At 35.1% G+C, this 19,862-nt stretch overlaps 1 protein-coding gene across 3 annotated transcripts in view; it reads right to left on the minus strand.

The window, feature by feature from the left end:
* Positions 1 to 19,862, minus strand: part of LOC139994573 (tRNA dimethylallyltransferase) — a 117,534-nt gene that overhangs the window by 3,126 nt on the left and 94,546 nt on the right. For all 3 annotated transcript variants that reach the window (XR_011801673.1, XM_072017376.1, XM_072017377.1), the window contains exon 5: positions 11,232 to 11,347. Coding sequence is in view for 2 of the 3 variants with exons in the window: in XM_072017376.1 (XP_071873477.1) it covers positions 11,232 to 11,347 (116 nt within the window). In the remaining variant the exon portion in view is untranslated. The remainder of the gene's footprint in view (positions 1 to 11,231; positions 11,348 to 19,862) is intronic.

The following is a 19,862-nucleotide window of genomic DNA, read 5'->3' on the forward strand; positions in this document are numbered from 1 at the left end:
TGTTACGGGCATCAGCAGACAATCGCGACAGAAACTTCGTTTCAAACATCTTATTTCTGGTTAAGAATAGATTTAATTACGATTTAAGATTTACGTAACAGCGTAATTGCAAATTTTGAATCTCAAGTGAATCGTGTCGTTTATATGGCTGACTAGGATGACTTATATCGCTTGGATCACTTTTGATCGACTGCTTTGTGGTCGTAGTTTGTTGAGAAATTAACAACAGTTTTCTAATTGATCGATGATATCTTTTTCAAATTTAATTGAAATATATAGAACGTTAAGAATGTTAAGTTACCGATTTATATGGAGTAGCGTTTTATTTGCTACACGAGTCGCTCAGAAACCGTAATAATTAACTCTATATATTGACAAATATATAGAGAGAAAAGCAACGATTTTTATAAATGTTATCCGTTTCAATTCATCTTGGAAATTAGGATTGTTCGTGTCATTTCGTTCGAATATAACATTTAGGAAGGTAACGATGTAAGGATATATCGTACTTTTCCATTTTTATTACATACGTTTCAGCATCGACTGCTAAAGTCACTTGCCGGGTATATCGCTGTTCCGTCATCGATATTTAACAGACAGTCCATGAAATTTGTGTTTGTAGACGACCATCGGGAAGCACATTAACATCATTTTTTATTACGATAGCACACAATGTGTCTGTCGAAAATACGACACATCGTTACCTTCTTTGACACTAGAAATACGCAGCTATTGTACATTACAAACGAAGATTAATGGTTCCATTAGAAAACTAAGATGAAAAGTTAATATTTTCTCAAAAGTCATTTTTCTTCGAAATTCTCGATGTCAGTTATATTTTTTCCCACTATCTAGAAATATCTAACTACTCCTTCTAAAATTCTATAATAACCTTCCGTTATACACACGCTTTGTACTCTTCGGTTCGCACTTTTACAATTTATTTGCAAGAAAATATTATAAATTGTAAAGTTCATTTCCAAAATAAACGAAACAAGTGAACTATTTCCAATTGAATAAGGAGATAATACTTGGACATAGTACGATAATTAAAAGTATCGTATATCGAAAATACCGATCTGATAATTAATTGAATTCAATTAATATAACGCTAATCAAATTTTGTCCACAGTGGTTAAAACGATCTAACAATATAATAATACTTGAGATAATCGAAACGAAGCAGACGAAAGAATATAAAACAAAGATTATAATTCACGAATAAAAGAGAACATACATATGTTTGTTGATTAGGAACTGACTTTTTAATACACAATTCGAATTTATAGCGTGCTGATTCCATAAAATGACGATAAGTGAAATGTCTAGCCATTAAGATACCATTAATTTGTACGTCTTGATAAAATTCACATATCATTATTGGAAATGAATAAAGTATTCAGATACTTACGAGTAATCATTGATAATTAACAATTTAAGATCACATTTCTTGAATGTCGTTCTAATTTTGTCGTCAATCCAAAATTAATGCTGTGCGTATCGATAACAATTGTCGTTTCTTTGGTAAATCTTCCTAAAACAGCAACTTTGAAAATAATAGAATCTTACTATCTTTGAAATTCCAGGCATCTATGAAACGCGAAGCGATACCAAACTAAAAAGTCAGTGACGTATATTTACAAGCACAGAGACATACAATGAACTTTTCTCTCGTACAAAATTCCGTCCAACCTTTTTAAAGTATCCTGTATAAATATGTTTCATACATAAACTTTTTGTCGAATCCTTTCGAAACGCCCTCTGTACAAACATTGCTCGTGTAGAAAATTTTTGCCCATCTATCTTTTCGAAGCATACTATATCGTAAAACTAAACGGTGGTCGGTATCTTTCGCCAGGCATCGTAAATCCGTTCAAATTAATGCAAATTGACTAACCCTGCGACATTTCGATACTTAATACGTCAACTTAACAAACCGTTTTAGATCCCTGTTAAATGTATTTGCAGAGAGTTCGTTAACGTCTTGTTTCGTTTCTTGCTCTAGCGTATCAAAGATCGCGCTAATTTTCCACGATACCGAATGCACGTGTCTCGCCGATCGCCGTACTTAACCAGCGCGACACCGTTTTATCTAAAAATTTCATATTTATCGTTTTCGAGAAAATCGTTATTAACGAACCGATAGTATCGATAACATTGATATTCGCGTTAGATACACGATCCGAAATTAATCAGAGATGCGCCAACATTCTTGCATCGGTTCACGATAATTCCGGTGCCAATAGCAGGTGTGTAGCGATAATGACAACAGCCACGTACGGTGATAGTAGTGGCAAAAGTAATTAAGATAACGACGAGTGACAGTAATCATTATCACGAATACATAAATGCTTTGAACTATTTTTGCTACTCGTTGCCAGGCAGACGTATCATTTACTTTTACACGCACCCGAGGTTATCAGGTTCAGAAGAGATACATAATATACGCTACCAGTTGATAAGTATTTAGACACCTGATGTAATTTTACCAATTTTATATTCCTCGTACAATGACTATTAATACTCGGATATCATAAAGATTCCTCTATATATTTCTTGACGATAATGCTATTGAATTAACTGCTTCTTAATATATTTGAACACTTCTTGTAGTAGTTGGTAGAAAAATAGACGTTATTCGTTTGATTTACATAGCCTTTTGCATAATAAGCGATGAATTCGATAATGATAAAATTTACAATCGCAAGTGAATTCGGACAATGAGCAATTTACATTAATTTTATATACGAGATACGTGTATAATATATATATACGTATATAATAAATTTATATTAATAGGAATATTAATAGAAGTCATTGGACAGAAACGATCTTTAAATAGAAATTAGGCCTTCATAAACTCTTCATGTTTTCGAGATTGCAATAAAGAAACGTTTCTAAATGTTCACTTTAGTACGCTATTGATATTAGATATTATCTCACGATGTGATTAGCGAAAGTTGATAAGCTTAAAATATTCAACATGTTGCGTATACGACAAGGTGTATTTCTTTCTCTTGTCAAACTCTACCGACCCGATAGAAATTGTCAGTCGATTAATGGCTACAGATTTGGTCGAGAAATTTTTTACATCGATGCTAATGAACTTTATACGTGTCATTTAACACTCTTTCGTAATGCATATCGTTTTGCAACTCTGTTACATTTTGTATGATATCGATGTTATATCCTCTAATATCCCATAGTTATAATATGCAAAGTATTTGTAAATTTTAATATTCGGATAATTGAAAATTGAAAATTTGTAATTTTGAATATTTCAGACTTGGGAAGTTCGGAAGTTAGAATATCTGAAAGCTTTAAAATCTTAAAGTTTGAAGTTTAAATATTTAAAAATTCGGAAGTTTGGAATATTAAAAATTTAGAAAACTTATACCCAAGTTGTTCAACTTGTAAGAGTAACTTAATAAATAAATCTCAGTGTTCATTAAACATTTTCCAACGCTTCCTAGAAATATTAAAAATCGATAAAACACGAGTTTATAAAAACCATGATAACATCAAGGAATTATAAGACAGTGATCGATTCATGGAACATGATGATAACAACACGTTTCAAGAAACACGTGAAAAGAAAGAAGGTCAAATGTTGCTCGGGAGCTGGTTATTTTCCGGTTTTTCCATGATTTGCAATGAATGGAATTTGCAAGAAACTGACTTGATTGATCATGAAAATTCCGAACTCATCGCGGGATCCTCCATTCTTCGCGTGTCATGCATTATCAATATCTTATCGCGATTAACAGAATCATAATTAACGAATCCATTCATAATGAGCGAAAGATTTTTAATTTGCATATAAATACGAGTTACGTGGCATTGAGAAATAATTGAACGATCGGATTCGCGAGAAATATTGTAACGCTATAGGTATTCTAGACTTATTTCCTCGTATATGAAAAACAGCGAATACAACGAAATAGGAGTTTTAAGAATGCATCGAGGAAAAGATATAGTATAGAATTTTAAATATTCAAATGCACGGTATAAATAGATATGTATTTCGTATCGTGATTTAATATTAACAATACAGATATCAATAATAATTTCTCTTAGTTAAATAAACGTTCTACGAAAAAGTTTCCTAAAGAAATCCAAAATTCTAAGCCGATCTTCTCTTTTTTTTAAACTCTTGAATTTTATGCGATGAGATGAAATCTGTCAATCTAATTCTAAGAGAAAAGTATCTATCAAAAGGAAGAAATAAAGAAAGTATTCATGAAGCTATCTCTAAATTAAACAACCTTTTTATGCTATTTTTAAATGTGTCAAAAAACCAACCATCTGTGCTTATACACATTTAAATGAAAGAACAAACTGTATAAACACCGGTGCAATTACCACAACATCCAAATGAAGCATTTATTCGAGTATCTGACAGTAAGGATAGAATCAACAAAATTCGACAAAGATTAGCATATGAATAAAACAATGGACAGATCGGGGGATCGAACATTTAGTAACATGCACGGTTTATTTAGCGTCATGAAGGTTTCGTGTAATTAACCGATCTCATCGCTCTCGTATCGGTACACTGTATTAATCACACCTGCCTTCTGAAACTTTGATGTTTCAGGCAGTGACGTCACATCCGGCAGAAGCCGAGCAGGCAAAGCCGGTGAACAGGAGCATTTGCATAATACGAGACATGCTACTTGCAGAAATGTGCGAGTATCGAGCTATGTAAGTAGGAGCGAAACCGTGGAAGAAGGTTATAAGACGTGGAGAAAAAGAAGAGCCGATAATTGTACGAGATATAATCATCGTGAAAATATTTTGACGTGGGCTTGTTTCTTCGTTACACGTAGCGAAATATAATGAACTTGTTCCTTGTTACGCGCGTAAAATTATTGTCAAGCGCGTGGGCCATGAAGAAATTTATAGCACGTGACTTTTACACGATATCATTACTGTTTCCCCTCTCTTTTCTTCATTCTTATTTAAATATTATTTTCGATATATATTTAAATATACATAGGATAATAAAACATTTTTATCAACCTTCGTAATATTCTGCGCACGATTCTCTCATCTTTTCTCTCTTTTATAAATCATATGAATTTTACATGATATTATTACAGTGTTCTCTCTTCTTCGCTATTTAAATGTTAAAATATTTTCATTACTCGTCAGAATACTCTACAACTTGTCCTCTTTTCGTAGATGACTAGAATTTTTAATGTTAACAATGTCGTAACAGAAGACTGATCAATTGTGTATTATACCAGGATAATCCGATATTTTTATTTAATACATCTCCATTCATAATTGTCGGTCTTCGCCCTAAACATCTGTTGGTCTCGTGCAAAGCCTTTAACCCTAGAACTCTCTCGTCCAAAATTTGCGATACTTGACCTGGGTTACTAGAAGAAGAATCGTACACCACTGAAAATTTAAATCGAATATCAAATATAAAAACTATAATTTCTTCTAAATCTTCTTTTATCTAGTCCTCTCCTGCGGACCAGAAAAGAAAAAAGAAAAAGTTTCCAACCCTTGCATCGTACGTTAAGCCAATTTGCGATCTGGAAGACGCTAAATTTCTCATAGACTGTTCTGATAATCCAGTTAACAAATTAACCAGTATCGTTCCATATTATAAGATTATGGTGTTCATCTTTGAAAGCTTGTTTCACTTGCAAACGTACGTAGCTCTCCCTTATCAACTATCGAAGAACAATCATTTTCATCCCTTGTATCATATATGCACGTATATACCGTACACTAAAGCTCATGCTACCTACAAGACGCTAACCTTCTCGTAGACTGCTCTGGTAGTCCCGTTCCCATGAACTCCTTCCAGACGTCAATGTAATTCAGTCGGAACCCCCTGACTGGCTGCAGGTTGCGTACCGCGCATTGCACGTGCCGTAGCGAAGCCGACTGCAAATTGGCCTGACGGCGTAATTTGCATAGCTGCTGGTGCAGCGGCGCGATGCGCCGTTCACTCAGGCGATCCGCACGCATGTATACGATAGCGAGCGGCGATAATTAACGATAATTGTCAGCGAAAGGAATTAAAGCGTCGCGTCGAACGACCGGAAAGTCAGGGATTTTGTCGGTTGATGGGACGCGACGGGCAAACATGGATCAGAATGGGGAAAAGGGGGACGCGAAAGGGGTAAGCGTTCGCTGGGGAAATGGTGTAAGTAATAAAGAGGGCGCTGAAAGAGGAAGAGGAGGAGATAATTCAACAAGAAGGGTGTGTGCGTGGAAAAGTGGGTAATGAAAGGGTGGCAAAAGGGTGAGAATGAAAGAGGTGAGAGCAAAGAAAGAAGGTGTGTTAATGTGTCATAGAGGGAGAGAGAGAGGGAGAGAGAGAGAGAGAGAGATTAAATGAGGGTGAGTGCGAATGAGAAGGAAAGATAAAGAAAAAAGAAGAGTTGCGTGTGTATAAGGGTGGGGATTGTCCTCTTTGGGGCAGGAAGTGGAAAATCCATTAGCATCGGTAAATTAACTGGTGAATTTCCTCGGTTCTATAAAAACTGTGCTGTCAAAATGATACGAACGAAAAATATTAATTTTTGGACGAGAACTCGCGAGATCATTGAATCTCATTTGCACTGCACTTGGACGTCACATCGTTGCAAATACGGAATTTCTCGTTGTTTATAAACGACAGTTACGCGTTTTGTCGTTGTACACAGTCTCAACAAGGATTCAATTTACAACATTCTCAACAAGTCATCAAATTCCACGAGAATCAGGTAGCAGACGTAAAACGCTTCGCTTATCGTCGCCTCTGTTTGCCTCTTTTACACGAATGCAAGGTCCAGTGGTGACACTGTCAAGATTTATTTTTTAATCATTTGCGATGTTTGGCATGCGTCGTTTCATGTACAATGAATTTATCCGCTAAGGGAACAGGGGATATCCATAATTTTTTATGTAAAATGGTATACGATTCTTTTTCTGTCTTTTTTTTTAATAATAAATTTAATATTTACTTTAAAAAATATAAAAAAGGGTACTTTTGTAAAGATAATGTTTAAAAAGAAATATAACTTAAAAAGAGAAGTCAAAATCGATATTTAGTGTGATTTTGTAGGAAACGAAAATTTACCGAAGACATTCATGAATATCGGTAGCAAAAGTCAAGGTGCTGAACTAGTATGTTTTACTAATAACATATAGAAACAATGGAATTATACTTTGACTTAGTACAAGCACACATTAAATTTCAGAATTACGTAGTTTTTTTTTCGACTTAGAATTGTATTCTTGAATCCAAAAAAACTTGTAGACAAATAATACCACTTAAAATACTAGTACATTTGAATTTAGCACGAAAACTATAACTACTTCCCGATCCTTGAACTCGCGCTCAGCTTATATAATGCTTACAATTTTAATTCTAATAGTATAACAGTACTACGCTTTAAATAAACATTAGAGGAATGAAACGTTGTTTTCCTCCACATAGTGTTAAAAATACAGCTGATATTTGTGACATTTTATCGAATTCTTTGCATTCCCTGTGTCAGTGTCACTCGATAACCAGAAGGTGGATAGTTCTGCATACGCAAATACTTTTCAGGTGAAACGTATTAAATTATGTTGTACCTTCTTAACCAGTATCTCCTCTCGACTCTTCTCTCGCTGAATATTATGATGAGTAATACACTTTGAATATTTCGTGCGCTTTAGCGCAAAAATTAAATTAAATTAAATTTCCCACAAATGCATAAACTTTCGCAATCTGATCGTAAGCGTTAGCGTACGCAAATAAAAGCTTGTGTCTCTTATGTTACAAGCTAGTATTACAAATACTCAATTCAATTTCGAATATACGTGTACACAACGTTACCCTGGAATCATGCAAGCGTGCGCAACGTTTCATTCCAACGAGGCAATTTTTCAGCGAGGCCGTAATTTAGAAGCGACTCAAGGTGATCCTGTTACGTTGCTGAACCCGTGCAATGTTCTATCCGCGGCGAACACAATCGGTCGACGAGAAATTCATTTCACCTGGATAAGTAACGGTGGAAAAATGGCATCGACAGCGGGTATGAAGCATTTCCAATCTCTGGCTGTCCTTTCCGCCGGATCACAGGCGAAACGACCGCGGCTAGAGAACCGTTAGCATGAGAGAAAACGCGAATCGCGATAAACTAGTGTATCGATTCGATTTAAGCATTACGCCAGCAGCAGTACACTATGGAAAAAGTACATCGCCGATAAACGATTCGAGAAACCAGGTTTATTGTTTTTATTCACCTCGCCTATACCGCTTATCCATTTTGCGCCCTTCGTCGTTACGAATGGCGATACGAAGTCGAGGAATACGATTATGCCTCTTAGAGGCTAGTTGCTGCAATGCTCATTATCTCTTTGAACTACATCCGTGGTGAATTTCTATTGGATTTTGAGAATTCTTAGATGTAATTGAAAACTCGTCTCAACGCTATAAATACTGGATGCTTTTCTTTTCTTAGCGTTCAATGTTCTCAACGTTTTAATTCGGCAATCCATTAATAAAGAATTTTTGCCGAATATTTGAAATCCCTTAATGCAATAGAATAATTATCTTAACTCTATCGATATTAAAATTCGTTTCAGCATTCTCTTTTTAACTCTATAATTCGACGAGGATTTCTGTTAGCTTTTCTGGAATTCTTAGATGCGATTAAAAATAGTTGGTTTTAATTTTAGCGTTATAAATGCCAAATTCCTCTTTTAATTTACAACGCTGCAGACGTAATTCTTGATTTCGAATTCATTTTGCCAAATCTTCTAAAGAAGCTAGATGACTCGTACCGCTACATTAATTTTATCGCCACTATCTTTCCACAAAAGAAGAGTAAATATAAAAATATAAATTATGTGTCTTAAATTTGCATCATATAATTCTAAATACCAACTAGAAAGTCTACTATATTTTTTCAATGATATAGAATGCTAAAAATGTGCACAGAGTTCAAGTGATAAATGATACAAAAACAAGACTAACAGAAATGCATTTTTTGTTCATCGTCTGCTACTTTAGTTTCTCTAATTTTTTAATATTATCTTAGCAACATTCAAAAAAGTTTCTGAATAATTAACGTATCAATTAACAATTAATGTTTAATGCTAGTTTTAATGAGCAAAATCTGCAAACGAGGGACACGCTAACAGAACTATCAAATTAACGGTAAACGAATAAAGATCTTAATGTATTTTGAAAAGATAATACAAACTTTAAACTCGATATTCCACTTGTCAAATACTGCGGATGCTTTTCGAATATCAATTCGTATTGTTGAATAATTAATATAGTTTCCGCAAGGTCGTAAGTAATTAAGAGGAATACATTTAAACCTCATAATTTTTGCTAATACGTTATACCAGCTTTATTTACTCGACATGTAACAGCTTTTAAATAGCATCTTTTCACCTTCTGTTACCGTATGCAGAAAAAAATGTCACTTCTTATTTTTATGGGTATATATTAGCATATATTTCGCATTTTGAAACACATTCGCTTTCATTTTCGATTAATTTCCCCGTGGTATTCGGCAAATCACAAAAACCATTCGCATAGCAATATAACATCGTCTTTCAAACATACAGTGATGCGCAAAAGTTTCCGATCAGATAGATTTCTCGCTTTGTATTCCAAAAGTGACATCTAAAATAATCTTTACTACAATAGAATGAAGCCAGTGAAAGAAAACAGTAGAACAAAGTAGACACTGTTATAAAAGTACATAATCTTAATTATTTAAAATTCTTTAAAATATCATTTTTGGATTGTAAAGCGAAGAATCTTTCTTATCCAAAACCTTTACACTTCATTGTAGACAATGAGATATGTGTATATTCGTACGAGAACAAGAAAATGAAATCTTCTATATCATAATATTCGAATATTAATTTAACTCGAATAAAAATGCGCTGTTGTAAGAAAATCTGTTCTTACGTTTGAAACTCAATTAAAATCCCGGGGATCTCTTTGAAAAGAGCCGTCGAACCGCGAAAGGCATTTGAGAATCGCTGCGTCGAATCAGCTCGGAGCTTCCCAGATATCAAGAGATAAGGCGATTATCATTCAGTCGAGCCAGTATAATTCTTTCTCTCTTTTTCTTTTTTCGTTGTTCTATCGCGCACGGTGCTCGTACACTGCCACGAAGGCCGGTATGTACTTACTTTTCCTCACGACTGGCTACTTCCTTTATTTTCTCTCGGGCATCCGGTCGATGCGCTCGCGATTTCCGGAAGCGAGTAAGGCGAGAGCCGTGCACCGCCAGACTTCATTCACAAAGGCTCTAGCGTGTCTCGTACGAATCACGTGCTCGCTATGCACACGTGATTCGTGAATTTCGAGCAGCGTGAAATACGCGTGTATCTCGAGATTACTCTCGATTAACAGACGATATTATTCTTTCCGTTACGACAGAGTTCAGCAGAGAAGATGGAAGACTCCGTCACGATAGGACGATGGAAGCCAGTGTGGAGATGTTTCAAAGATGATATCGCTTAGAAAAATGGTAGTGTAAAATGGTTTTTCTTGCTTGGTTTTTTCTTTGATGAAGCGTAATTGACGAGTACGAGAGTTAATGAGTTGTTAAGGAGTGTATGCACGGGCAGATTGGGTTCTGGATGAAAAGTGTGGGGAACTAACGATAATTAATGGATCCTATATGAATTTTTAAATTGCTTTGGGAACTTTCTGGCATCTGTATTTGATGAATAAAACCTTTGGAAATTTCCTAGCGGAGAATGAAGCGTACAAAAATGTGCAAACTAGTAAGAAATTAGTGCTTCAAAGAACATTTGCTACCTTCTTACGTGCTTAGCAGACTATAACATTAAGCTATCTATTAAAAAACTTGACACGATGGTACATTTTAAAATTAAATACACAACTCGTTTGTGCATGGAACATTTAGTAATTTTACTTTTTTAAGTTGTTTGACAATTCGAGGAAGTTTGAAAGTCGCTAAACCACACGCAACCCCTTCAACGGCCCATTAAACAAACAACCTAAATTTTTAAACAGAAGTAATATCATTTGAAAATTCGAAACTTTTAATTAATCTACTGCTTTAACGAGGGAAGCAGGCTTCGGTTGGGGAGAAAATTTTCAAGCGAACGGACTCGTCGAACGGTCTGGCGAGCATGGATCGGGGACTCAACGAAAACAGGAGAAAAACGAAGAATAAATCCTTGAACCGGCAGACCGGGATCGCGTGATATAAAGCACTTACTGATATAACTCGTGCACTTACGTGTTGGATTTAATCCGTTGCTCGTTGTATCTCTGATGAAAGTCAAGCAGTTCCTGCACCAGACCGGTCTCAACCATGGCGTCGACCCTGCTGTCCAATCGTTCTTCGAGGACTTTCTGCAACAATTTCGGAGAAACGGTTCTCGAATTAATTGACCGCAATTCAACGGCGTGTCATCTATATTAAGAAACGGCCACATTTATCGGCTACTTTCCCATTATCTCCAAGTTATATATTTCTTTTATTCGTTTCGACGTTTTCTACTTAACGCATTTCATTAATTTATCCTCGATAAGATTTCCTATTTGATCGATGTTGGTGATCGTTATTTGCTTCTAGGAAGACGACATCCCGAAGAACATCGTGATTTTGTAATATTTTAACGATCGATTGTACGACTATAAATGAGTATCCTGTTCAAGGAAAAAAGTTGGATACTTTTTTTATGAAAGAATATTAAAGAGTACTAAACGATCTTGTATTTTACGATGTCGCTATAAAAATGAAATGGTAGCTCATTGTAGGACTCGCCTAGTGTACGTAAACTTCGATAATTCTCTACGGAATAGAAGTAGTAAAAGAATGTAGAATAAAAATTTCTCCTTTTATAGGCTCGTTTTAGGGGAAATAAGTTTAAACGTGCTTAGTTTACGAATTAGGTCGATATAGATGGCGTGTACACGACAAATTTTCCAATCCGATTTTCGCGAAAATGAAGCATGGTACAAAATCGTTTCATTTTATATTTTCGATTTAAACATTTTACGTGGAATGATTCCTCTTTGAGATATATCTTGCATAAACTCTTTGTCGTTCAGCGTATTTAAAAATAAATGAAGTCGTATAAGATATACATTATACGTTTATTCAAATTTCTAAAATAATTTTTAAAAATCGAATACATTCATTGTAGTATATATTTCTACATTTATTGGTTTGATACTAAAAAGATCTGTACAAGGATAAAAACCTTGATTTCACAAAAATGAAACACCTTTCTCTTCCGACTTGACAGTTTAACAAGCAAGCATGATCACATTTTAAAACACCAACGTATCCAATGCGTTCGTATAAATGTCACATTTTACACCCACGAATGCATCGGTGGCAATCGAATCTGCCAGAAGAAGCATCGTAGGTGTTCAGTCTCTTTGGAAACGTTTTCTACTTAGTTTCACACTTTCCTAACAGCCTTATCGCGTGATCTCTTTGTAAAACTCGGTTTTCCTCTTTTTATCGATCTTCTGAAGGACTATTCTCTACTTTTAAAAGATGTACTCTTTTGATAAATATGCAAATATAATTCCGAATCATAATTGAAAATTTAAAGAGTTTAGAATCATAAAAATTCAAGATATAAAGCATCCAAAGTGGAAAAAATTCAAAATCATAACCTACACATGCCTCCACGCCAAATTAAAATATCTTTGAAATTCAATTTAGATTCGCGTCGTTTCCATTCAGGAAACCGTCACCGTGACTTGTTAAGGAGCAATTTAATATCAATGAAGCGCTTAGGTTAGTTCGAAGGCTATCTCGTGCCATTAGAAAAAGGAAAGGATAGACATCGTGGCCTTCGACAGGTTTTCAAATTGATCCTATCTCTTTCTCTCTCCCTCCTTCTCGTTCTTTCCTATTTGATATGTACTCGCTAACTGCTAAAACGCGTTAGATGAGGTGTGTGTCCTCGAAATCCTGTTCGTGCAAAATCTGTGAATAGTAAGGTATGCCATATCGAAGGCGATAAACCGTTTCGACGTGACTTGTTTCTCGACGTGTATCGCGTTAAAAGCGCTACGAAAAAAAGGAACGTCATTCATAAAAATATTCGACGGAGCTAAAGTACGTCACACACTACGGAGACATCGATGAAATTAATCGTTAGATAGTTCGGGGACCACCGACAAATTTTTTCCTTCGTGTAACACTTTTATCGATATTTGACCTCAATTTGTTTAATAAAAATTCTTTCGATAATATTTCTCAATATTTTATACGATGAAATTTACAAAATTACCTTCAGAATTCGGGAAGAAAAAATTTTAGCTACTTTTGAGTATAATATTCTGAGTTTATAAAAATAATTGCTTGATTAAGCCTTTGCACGAGACATTCTAGATTATAAATCAATAATTTCTTAAATTATATTCAACCGCCGAAATTATGCATTTTTTTTGCATCAAGAAGGATATAAGATTGGTATACGAAAGTAAACAGGAATAATGAAAAATTTATAGCTCTAATATACCTTTTCTCATTATCATATTAAATACTAACTGTTTTTTAGTAATAAAAACAACTATTTAAAAAAACTGTAAAAAGATATATATATATATACGTGTCTTAATTCTTATCTATGTATACTTAAATAGGTATATTTACGCGACACAGGGTTTTAAAAATTTAAATGTCTGTCAGAGAGTATACTCTTTTAACTTGTACCTTAATCTCGAGTATAAACTTCTTACAGTCGTAACCTGAGCGAGAAGCTGACGTCTACTTTCGTAATGATCTTTTTCTCAAAAAATGCTTGATTTCGCTAATTAACAGATGTTTCGCGAACTTTTAATATTAAATGCCACTCCGCGTAGTCGATCGTTTCATCGCGTTTCACGATCGTTCGGGCGGCAATTAAAAATGTTTTATCGGAACGAAGATAAAGTTAATAATAAAAAAAAAAAAAAAAAAAAAAGGGAGCTACAAAAGTATCGTATTTGCAAGTCGTAAATCGATATGACGGAATCGTCCTCGGACAGTTATAAATAACTTTATGACGTTATCTCAGTCTACCTTAAAACACGTCGAATGTTTGATCAACCCAACCGGTCGCCGATTTCCCCTTTACTAAATATATATATAGTTTCGAAAGGCACACCGCTAAGGCGTCGATTAGAAATTCCGATAAAACAAGCAAAGCGAATTCGTGCAAACGTTAGAAGGTATATAACAAGATGGACACGTTTTCATGAAACAGTTACACGAGACCGTGGAAAGTGTATGCCCCGAAAATTAACACAGTCTTGTCGAAAGTAAACACATCTTTGGAAGTCATTTTTTCTCTGCGCGCCTTTCATTAGACATAGAAAAAGATATTGTGTTTTCTGTTTCATACACTGTACGTCTATTCGAATATTTCTCTAATATTCGATTGAAATGTATCTAATTGAGAAACCTTCTGAAAAAAGCACTCGTACGAAATAACGGTGAAATCGGAGTCGATTCAACGAATCTTCCCTCTTCATCGTAAAAATCCATCCCTTCATCTTTTTCCTTTTATCCTTTCCTTCTTTTTTGTATTTCGTTTTTAATAGAAGACCACCTACATTGCGCGATGGTCATTAACATTTCGTTGAAACGATAACCTTCGATAATCAGATAAATACAGCGAATGTCAAATCGAGGTGGCTATTAATATCCTACTAAGAGCAACGATAGGTCTAAGATAGATTTCATTTCTTTCGGCCATACCGCTCGCCATTCCAATATCGAATAGCGTGTAATAACGGTTTTTAGCCGTCGATGATAGCATAATACGCGATAGTATTGTAATTACAACAAACGCGTTTCCACACGCGACATTTTACTGACGCAAGGCGGAACGTTAAACACAGTTTAAATACGGTAAATAAATAAAAAACAGAATCGAGAATAACATTTATTTCAGCAATTCCTTCTGATTTATGTTAAATATTAAACGAATAGTTAATTAGATTTAAATGAATTATTAATTAAATATATTCTCGGGTAATTTACAAATTTCGTACTAATTTGCAATTCTACACGACCGATACGATTTTGCTTAATTGGCTGAATAAATTAACGGTTTAATTTATTGTACTAATGATATAAAACATTAAGACAATATGGTAATAAAATTGAAAAACAATTTTTTGGAATGGATAATATAAAAAAAATATTTCTTTCTAAATTCCAAATTCTATATAAAATAATACAAACTTAATAACACCAGAAGAAGGTAGAAAGAAACGAAAGCATAAGAAAATACGCCTCTTTAATCTGCAACGAACTTAAAAATATCCCAAATTGCAAAATTCGAAACCAGACGAAGAGAAATAGTAGAAAGGTAAAGAAGGGGAAAGCAGGTTTCTGTCCTAAAATGGCGGCAGTCGACAAGGCGTGCACGGGAAACGGCTCCTTGGACAGCGGCGAATCGTTCTCACGCTCGTTCACGGTTAAAACGCGACCTCCGCAACCCGTTTCGGGCCGCGTTCGCTTTAAATCGTATTTAAATGCCGGCGGAGCTCGCGAGCTGCACACGTGCGCCTCCACGGTTTCATTCATGGGCGGCTGCCGCGTCAATGACGCAAGATTCTCGCCAACTCGGACGAGTCGCTATTTGATGACCACACGGTACACGTATACGTGGGGCCAGACGTGGCTCGAACACGTTTCACTTATCGCATGGAACCGAACCAGCCAGTTTTCGTGACACCGCGCTCCATGAGAAAGATGAGAAAGGGAAAAATGAGAAATACAGGGGACGAAGACGAAGGAAGAGAACCAACGAACATGTTACGTGTAAGGGACAAAGGATAGAGCGAAAGAAATACCAGGAGGAGGATGATAAGATGCTGTGCTACGAGCAACGATCGCGAGAAATATTCGTTCCTGATATATAAAATGGCAATGGCTACTTGTACGTTAATTTAATAATTAATTTATTGCGTAGTAATTTACTATCTTGATAAGTAACGGTTGTATGTTAGGAATTCTAAATAAATAGTTTTGATAATTTTAGAAGCAGTAAGTATAAATATGAATGTATTAACGGTAGCAATAACATAACAGCTGTTACAACTGTATGAGCTTACTGACCAACCATACACGCGAGGATTAAAGAAAAAAGAAAGAGCGTGTGCGATGGGTAGAAGGTTACGCTTTCATGAAAATTTGTAGCTGCCCAAAAAATTTGACACTGATGTGTGTTAATAACGGTCAGCTTGATGGATTTGATTCTCCTTCCGATCCTGCTGACTGCAGGGATTGGTAAATTGCCCCTTAGTGGATGATGGCTTAATCTCGCTTTATCGAAGGAAGTGAAAGCCGATTGTGCGATCTTGCATGGAATTCTGTCTAACTGTGAATAACGTGCAGACTTTTCTACTTATGGGAATCGACAAATATCTATTAGTACTTTTAAAGCTGGAGGAATTATTCAAGTTAATTAGCTAATTTTTGTACATACATATTTTGAATGAATTTGGATTAAAAGTAAGAAACAAATAGTTTGAAAGTTTCTACGCTAAGGTACATTATTTTTAAAAAATCATTTGTAAGTATATGTATTCTCACACGTATATTCGGAAACATATTTCAATTTCAAAAAATGTTTATTTAATCCTCCAATGAAATAAATATGTACACGATATTTCGAAATTGTCCGTTCACTCTTTTCCAACTAATCAAGTATCTAGAGTATCTTATTTTCTACCTCTAAATGAATATTCAAATTCCACCAACCTTGATTATTACGTAAACGTGTAAATGCATGAAAAATTTTGTATTTGCTATGTACTAATCGAATTAATATCCTTTTCTAACCTTCAAGATACACTTTCTAACGTAAGACTACATAAATTAATACAAATGGTATAAATTAGCACGGACTTTGAATATAACCTATCACTCCGCTTTAAATAAGTGAATTTATACAAAATATAATAAAGATACAATCGTCAAAACTAAATGATCTCAATAACAGACATTCGACAAAAAAAATTCGCACAACATCTCGGCCATTCTGTCGACACCTTCCAATACCGCAATTGAGGAAACGAAACCGCGAACCATCCACACGGTTTACTACACCGTGACCCTATAACACGGTTCTTAGTACCTCGTCCTTAAAATAATTCGAATAGGAAACGCTACAGTCAAAATACTATGTCGTACAGTGGACAAAATTAAACAATCCGAATAGACAAATTTATCGCGCTACATTTTCGTGGATTTTCATATACATATCATTTTAATTTTCCTATATATTTACAATTTTAGTAACTGATACATTGGGAACACACGAATATCTTAATATTTCATCAGTGTTTAATAACTAGATATTCAAATAATATTTTTTATAGCAACCTAATTACGACAGTCGTGTCTCATTACAGCATTAATAAAGTTTCAAGATATTTTATATAACATATGCGATATTGACATACGAGTGGATCGAGCATAACATTTTCTATAGTAATAAAATTTTTTCTATAAAATAATAAATATTCAAATACTTTTATCAGCCAGCGTATGTCAAGCGTATGAGTGAACATATAATAGTATCGTTTATTTGAATAAGACCTCCAAACTTAGATATTTCCAACATTCTATTCGTTATTTATTATTGTTATTATTTTAAATTCATAAAATTGTCTACCGTGTTCCGGCGCTAAACGTTCAAATAAAACCTGCCACCGGACCACGTTGCTCACTATTCAATTATAGCTGCTGTCTACGCGAAGGTAGCCGTATCTCGTCCAGGAATAGTTTCTGAACGGTCTCTGTTAGGCAACGGAAACCAGCTACTAACTAGCAAGTAAAGTAGCGCGTGATGAATGGAACGAGAAGGGATCGTTGGATTTTAGAATTGCAGCGATAACAACGGCGTGTTTAATTCTCGATCGTCTTCGGTTCGAGAGCACGAAGGAACGCGGTTTACGTAATGCAAAGAGACGACTGATTCCTCCGGTTTCACCACCGCGGCTAACTGAAAGCGAAGGAACGGAGAGCTGAAACTAGAAAGCCTCGTGTGCTCGCCTAGTTGTCAGCCAAATCGGGCCAAGGTTCTTCCAGAAGAAACAGAAGAAGAAGACGAGGAGGAATGTGAGCGCGTGCGAATTTTCACGACCCTGTTCTACGATTCTACTCGCCTATACCTCGTTCTAACGTTAGCCTCATATTAGAATGTAGAACTATAGCGTGTCAGTAGAAAGGTAGAACTTCTGCAAGACTTTTTGGCGAAACAGAAAATTCAAGCTCTAAGAAGTGTATTTCAGTTAGGAAATATATCATATTTATTTACTGAAACTAAAACTAGCGACGACTAAGCTATAAAATTTGCGACAATGAAATATTATATATATTATATATATAATATTATATATATATTAATATAACAGTCAACGACACAAATTGCGGGCATGAAAAAAATTTCTAAAATTTGAAGAAGAAAAAAAATAATTTGTGTGCCACTATGCTCTAGAATCCAACAATCCTTTACATCAGCCACTCACATTAGTCGTGGCTAGGCTAATGCTATGGACTCTCAACGTTTATCACCTTTACAGATTTAGAGGAAGAACAGGTAGTAGAAAATATCTAGACTAGTTAAATTTAGTGATTTTTACTACTCATTTTTTTCAATCCTTTTCTTTTTTTAACCGTTGTCTAGTTTATGATCGTAGTTTTATCTTGCAGCAATCCCGAAAGCTAAAATAAATTATTCTAGCACTTAGGATCTTCTTGCCAGAATCGTTCTATTCATTCTTTTTTTAATTTCCTTTGGCATTTACATCGTTCACCACTTTAACTCCACCACTATAATATTTGATTCTTCAAAAATTAGATAATAAATAATTATTCTGACATTAAAATTAAGAGGGAATTTTGTTGATCGGCTTAACTTGAAAGTGATATTCTGGTATCAAAATCGCGTTAACGAAACAGTTTTTCCTTTCTCCGCGAAAAGATCCACTAAATCATTGATCACGGTCATTTTTTCCTCAAAGTTGCATTATTAGATGCAGGTTCGAGATACAAGAAGATTTATTGCATCGGCGCTGATTCTTCTGCAATCGTATCGACCTTCTCTTGCTTTCGATGATCCCGTCTGAAGGTGAAAAAGTCAATGGCTCCAGCAGACTCGATTTGGTAAACATGCACGTGCTTCACGTGTACGCGTGGGCGTGAACGTACGATTCGTCTTTCGACGGCGAGACAGGTCCGCGTTTCGCAGAAATCACGCGCTCGATGTCCGACCACGATAACGATTCAACCTTGACATTAGGATTTTTGCACAGTTAAACGTCAGGCCCATATTATCGAACAGCTGAGTTTGGACAAAAAATCGGCTGAAATGACAGAAGAAAAAACCGATCCCAGACGACCGCATTACGCATAGGATGTGAGTAATCGACCAGTTGAAATGGTAAATGCAAGCATTAAAAATGAAGACTTTCAGTTGAAATGGTCTCTACGCTGCATGATGATAAAAAATTCTTCTCGTATATTAATAATTAGACGGTGGATATTTACACAAAATTTCTCTATATAATTTAAAAAAGGGGAACTTGGATAAAAAATTGTCTTACGTTCCAAATATTGTAAACAACCGAGTATTTTTATGTCTTCAAATTTTTCACAAATGTATAAAAATCCATAGTCTTTAATTTATAATATTTCCTTTTCTTAAATGATGTACGATATGTAAAAATCTTATCTGCTTTATCAGTCCTTTTCTATTTTACTGCGTTTGGTAATCTCAATTGCTAATGGTTTATTAATACAGCTAATCCAAACGTCAGACAAAATAAACCAAACGACACGCTTCGTCTAGCCTGTACCGCCTGTACGTCATACGAACAAAACAGTTAGACCGCAGATCCTTTTTTC

Source organism: Bombus fervidus, chromosome 14 (assembly GCF_041682495.2).
Source record: "Bombus fervidus isolate BK054 chromosome 14, iyBomFerv1, whole genome shotgun sequence".
Lineage (NCBI taxonomy): Eukaryota > Metazoa > Arthropoda > Insecta > Hymenoptera > Apidae > Bombus > Bombus fervidus.